Genomic DNA, 6,340 nt, shown 5'->3' on the forward strand with positions numbered 1-6,340 from the left:
TCTTTCTGTAAGAATACTACCTTGTCTTTACCATTATTTTTTGCATTATTTTTTCAATAATCTTCCATCATAGGAGTTGCATTTCATCCTTGACCAATTAGATGTGGAGCGGTATACATATTTTACCACTCTCCTGCATTTACTTGCTCTCGTTTTATAACTATAGCCTCTCCTCATCTTTCCTGTTGTTTTTACAAGCACAGTCTTCATGTTACAAAAAGGAGTATAGAATTAAGAGAATTAAAGTGTTCTTTTATTGACTGCTAAATGTTATAAGATGATATCGGCCTTTGGGTTAGATATCAAATGAGGATGTGCAGTGCAAAAACACATTGTCTTTCTGTGGTGCTAATGGTGAAGAGGGGTGTAACCTTCTTTTATTTTTTTAATTTATAGATATTGTGTAATATATATATATATATATATATATATATATATATATATATATACACACATATATATATACACATATATACATATATACATATATACATATACACATATATACATATATACATTTATACATATATACATATATACATATATACATATATACATATATACATATATACATATACATATATACATATATGCATGCATGCATTACTAATATAAATTTTCTTCTTTTTGGACAGCATGCAAATGAAGATGTAGAAAAGATGATTCTTGGGAACAAATGTGACATGGAAGACAAGCGTGTCATTGCCAAAGAAAAAGGAGAATCAGTAAGTACTTTATACAATTTTGTGTTTTTATTTTTCTTCAAAATGGTTTCAGTGATGATAGCACTGCATTATAATATTTAACCCCTACTAACCACAGTCCCTCCAGCCACAAAAAAAATATAAATCAGAAAAAAAATATGTCATTGTTAAATCTTAAATCCATTAACCCATTGGTGACAGGTGTAGAAAACTATAAAAAAAACTCTACGCTCTGGCGAACCACGGCAACGTGCCGACTTTGAGCACGTGAGTTCGGTACATCAAGCCGAATCACTGCCTCGGAGCGTTTTGGTGCGCCGCCGCGGCGGACAGCCGCACGCCACATTTCGAGTGTATTGTTATGACGCCTATAGGTTTGACCCGTCGGGAAGGGGTTAGATGTCAGTGAAATCCAAAGTTAAAGTTGTCAGAGTTCCCCCTTACATATGAATAAAATTGAGATAGACTGCCATAAAGATATGAAAAAAGCACACTTGAAATAATTTTATTTATGTGAAACTATTGAATGTGTATTAAGATGTATTTATGAAAAAAAATATAAGAATGATATACCCAGAGGTAACTGTGGTATGTTATGAAATGACGTGTAAAGGGGGAACATGGGAAGAGAAGACCTAGAAAAGAAAAATGAGAGAGAGAATGAGAGAGAATATCTGGGAAAAGAACACCCTAGGGTTGGCTCCCCTCGCTATTCTGATAGTATGCCTTGTCACTGTCCAGAGTCAGTTTAGGTTAGTGGAACCCAACTTTAGACTCCCTTTAGGCTCATCATCAGTCAGGGATGTGGCAAAGTTTGATATCAGTTTTACTGCAGCCAGAATCTTATTGAGTTTACTTTACCAATTGTTTTTACACATAGATAGCTACACTTGTACTAAGTCACCCGTGAGCCAATTACAAGTACTGCCTGTCTCGCCTATTCACCCTTTTCCTTGATTTATGAAAATATTTTACGTTATTATATTTTGCTGTTAATAATGTTTGCATTTTCCCTGGCAGCATTGGGTTAAGATGGGATAGACTGTTTTTGTTGAACAGGTTCTATAATATCACTCGATGTAGATTACAACTCTGTGTAATAGCTATAACAATAAGTAAGAACATTTTCTTTTCTTTTTCTTCTTCTGCGGCTGCTGCTCCTCTTCTCTTCACTTGAGTAGCCACCCTCATGTGTGTGTGTGTGTGGGGTGGGGTGGGGGGGGGGGCTTGTAGATCAGGCACACACAAACACTCGTGCCGTGTCAAGACTCATTGCCACCCCTTTACAATGTCATCTCTTTGTGTATAAACATTTGCTTTTTTACCATTTTCTAGTTTATATTTGTCATTTAATATGCTGTATCCAGATAGTAATAAACTGTTTCCCTTGTACAGATTCCTCATCTCTCTAGGTATTACATAATTCAGTGCAATAATAGCAACAATAAGTAACCCCCCCAAAAAAATATTAAATTTTTCTGTAATACAACCTGCACTGCTGGTCATGGCTGATAGAAATAGATCCTGAGCATGGAAATATTGTCTTCCCTAAATCAGGCCCTCTTGCAGTATGGCTCATGAGTGGTACATTCCATACTTATTTACCGATAGAAATAATGTAAAAGACCCTTCCTAAATGCCTACTGAGTCTAATCACCCTCCAAGAGCTTTGTTTACTTGGGGCGAGTCATTCCCATCACCCAGCCTTCATGAGAGCAAGTTCCCAACACCCCTGCCCTCAGCCAAATGTTCTAAAACAGCATATTCACGTCACCTGACACTCAGCCAGATTTAGATCCAAAGGAGTAATATTCAGTTTTCTGTAACATTTCCTGTGCTGCTGGTCACAGCAGTCAGATTACTGCACATGGAAATAGTGGCCTCACTAGACTGGTGTTTTTTCCAAGCATAGGTCATAAATGGTAATTCCACCCTCATTTACTAGTGAAAATAATACAAGATTCCCTTTCTAAAGGCTCCCTCTCCTCCTCCTCCTCCTCCTCCTCCTCCTCCTCCTCCTCCTCCTCCTCCTCCTCCTCCTCCTCCTCCTCCCACTCCCTCAGTCACCCGCTACTCTTCCTTTTATTCTGTCCATATTTGTAAATAGTCATGCTTGCAGTTCAGCATGTTATTTTTATATACTCATTGAAGTCCGAGTGAATTACTTTCCACAATTGCTCTCATGGAAACACCATTTCAGATTGCACGAGAGCATGGCATCCGATTCTTAGAGACTTCAGCCAAGGCCAACATCAACATTGAACAAGCTTTCTTAGAACTTGCAGAAGCAATCCTAAACAAGACACCGGGCCGTGACCCACAGGTAAGCCAGTTGTATTCATTTAGATGTTGTTCGCTGAGTTTGTTCTTTTTGATGTTAGGTATTATTATTAAAGTGTTGAATTTACTCCCTGCTTCCTTTTTTCTTTTATGGTTAGAGTAAAATTGGAAGTTTTGTGTATCTCCTAAGATTTTTCTACTGATTTGCAGTGTCTTTTATTTACAAGTAGAGTATGTTTAATTAATTGTAAATGATCAGCTTGGAGCTAGGAGGTCCATCAATTTTTCATCTTATTTTTAAGTAGGATCTTAAAAGCATAATCATTTATCGAATTGTTTACTTTACAGGAAAATCCCGACAATGTTGTTCGTCCAGATAAGCGGAGTAGGGATGGAGGTGCAGCCCGACAGTGCTGTGCGTAAAGTCATTGCATATTTTTATCACATAAAGGAGTCAGTTACACCCTGTAAGGACACCTCCTCTGCAGGATTGTTTAAGAAGGCTCTCTGCAGATGGTTGTTTCTCCGTAGGGCTTGTCTATGAAACTCCTAATGGCAGAGGGCACACCGTGTTCTCTGCATTAAAACTAACATCACCGCAGACTCCCCACCTTAGACTAATGCTCGCGGGGGAGGTGACGATAAACAAGCACAGACTTTTTTATGCTTAATCAGTACCATCTATCTACACTGCACTCAGGGGATGGATTCAAAAGATGATAAGCTAGGAACCAATAATTGCAGGTTATTGCTCATGTTTACGTCTGAGTGTTGCTGTCAGATGTGTCGGAGTTTGTCCCAGAATGATGTGAATGTTGTCAGGAGATTGAGATATTAGCCACCTAATTTTGGTCCTTTGATGGAATCTTGGTACAGGAAGATTTTCCTTTTTTTTCCTCTTTTTTTTCTTCTTTTTTTTTTCTAAAAACAAAAAAAAAGTGTTTGTGTATGCCAAGAGACTGTCAAAGAAGCATGTGTATTGCCTATTGCAAGAAGAACCACTTCTCTGCGGTAACTATCATGACTTGGTGCAATTGAATTGATCTTAGAACTTTTGTGCACTTTATGCCTTATGATTCTTCAGTGTAAGGCTTTTCATATGCATGGAAAAAGCCTTTCGTTTGTGTTGATCTTACGTGGAAATAAGTGGCTTGAAAAGGATATTTGTATGTAAAGCATAATTTGGATATTTTTCTTTTTGCAAGAAACATTTTCATCATATAATACGATTTTGACCTTGCCATGTGATAGCCAAAAATCACCTAATCATATTTATTTTATTGATTATTATTAAATGGTTATTAACTGACACCTTACAATTACTCACTCATACTTTTGTATAATAATGAGGTATATTTATAACTAATCTGATTGGCTAAGCCCTATAAAATTGACCTGTATAGGCATTTGGAAAATTCCCTTTGGTAAACTAAAAGTATATTCTTCATGGAGAGGTGACACTGACTTGTGTTGATGTTTGAATGTTACAGAAGGTTTAGAAAGCTTGACTGTAACCTGGTTTGGTTGTAGGACACATTTATTGTACCTTTGTGTGGGTTTGGGCTTAACCTTAAAAGTTAAAAAGAATAAGGTTTAATAGAACTGGATGATATTCAAAATTGAATTTTAATAATATAATTTTTTTCTGATTGTCTTTTTATTGTAGTCATAGGTATTATCATTATCATTATGATTGCTATTATTATTATGAATATGAAAGATCAATACACTGTAATTAAATATCCAAAACTGTTATTGTCACACTTCATAGTGCAGTAGCATCTATAAAAAAAGAATATCAAGTACATCATCATGCCACTTTTCTCTAATTTGTCACATTAAAACCTTTTCTGTTGTCTTGGGTTAAGCAAAAATAACTAGGGAGCATTTGTGATCACAAATCCATTTACTTCCCAGTTGTCATTGGTAAGCTTTATTTTTTAACCCCAGTGATTATACCAAAAGAATAGTCTGGTAAAATTATGTTGAAAGATGATATTATTGTGTTATATTTATCCTTATAACTGATACCCCAGGAAATTGAAGGCTTGAGCACAAGTTCTTCACCACAGAAGTCTTTTTGATTATTATATTCTAAATTGGAGGCTAATGAAGAAGCTCAAAGGTAATGGATATGAAGGAAACCATATGGGTGTTTCAAGAGATATTGATATTACTTTTTTTTTTTATTCTTTCTTTCTTTCCTTCCTTTTTAATTTTTGTTTTTATTTTTTTTTTTCCTCACTTTATTTTGGCTAAGAAATGCTTTCCAGTTAATTCATTTATTTATTTGTAGATGTTTGCCTTTTTTTGCTGTTGGAATTTGCTCCTAGACTGATATTATGTCTTTCCTTTTTACCTCTTTTTATCATCATTTTTCTTTAAGGGTGGAAACTTGGTTTATCTGTGATTATACTGGTAATACTTCCCACAAAGACATACACAAATATATGTATAGAAAGACAAGACATTTACACCCATACGTATGCAAGCTTTTTCAGCACAAAATATTACAGAGGCTTTTCTCAAGTGCTTGCTTACACAGTTGAAATATTGGAGCTAAGACTTTATTCTCCGTCAGGCTTTCAAGTCGTCCAGATTTCAATGGCTAGAAGAAGAAAAAGGTTAAACACTGTGTTTCAGAAGTTGAGTGCAATATGTTTCAATATTTATTATAAAAAAAGAAAATTTAAGTATTGTTTATTCATTGATTATTTTTAGTATTATTGTCATTAAAGTTATTTTTAAAAAATACACTTGTCATCAGTAATATTGCATGATTTCTTCCTTTATTTGCCTGGAGTCAGTAATGTAAAAATTATCAAGATTACAGTTTTCATAGATATAATTCTGTACACAGTGCATATTGCAGTAGTAATGTCAACTCCAAATTTGTTCCCCCTTATATTTTTTTTTACAAGGGATATTATTAACTTTTTTCTTTTTCATTTTTTCAAACAATTTCCCTCATTACTTTATTTACTTTTATGTTCATAGAATTATTTATACGGGAACTGAGGGAAGGCCCAGTCAGTGGCTTGGGCTGCTCTTTAAGCAGACTACTAGTGAGGGGAAACAAGAGCATAGGTGATGAGTTTTGTTTCCCTTATCCTCTTCCGTTTATTTTCATTGTATAGTATTCACAACTGTGTGTCTTATGACGTGATATGTATAAAGATTGTCTAAAAGTTATCTCTGACAAATGGAGCAAGGTGGTGTCTTCCTTGTGTTTGAATCGCAACTTGAGAATGCTCGTTATTTGCTATACGACCAGTGTCCCCCCTCCTAGGAAACGAGAAACAGTCAAAAAGTCTTTCTTCACCAAAGTATAGTAATAAGTTGGGATCTTCAGTTAG

General features: G+C 35.3%; 1 protein-coding gene across 1 annotated transcript in view; it reads left to right on the top strand.

The window, feature by feature from the left end:
- Window positions 1-635: 635 nt before the first annotated feature.
- The window catches only part of LOC125027929 (ras-related protein Rab-10-like), a gene marked incomplete at its 5' end in the record, with an annotated part of 7,510 nt that continues 1,805 nt past the window's right edge, over window positions 636-6,340 (top strand). The window contains 3 exon segments of the mRNA XM_047617083.1: window positions 636-725; window positions 2,905-3,027; window positions 3,333-6,340. The exon segment at window positions 3,333-6,340 is cut by the window's right edge and continues 1,805 nt beyond it. Of these exon segments, the coding sequence (XP_047473039.1) occupies window positions 636-725; window positions 2,905-3,027; window positions 3,333-3,407 (288 nt within the window).

Source organism: Penaeus chinensis, chromosome 8 (assembly GCF_019202785.1).
Source record: "Penaeus chinensis breed Huanghai No. 1 chromosome 8, ASM1920278v2, whole genome shotgun sequence".
In the NCBI taxonomy this organism is placed as follows: domain Eukaryota; kingdom Metazoa; phylum Arthropoda; class Malacostraca; order Decapoda; family Penaeidae; genus Penaeus; species Penaeus chinensis.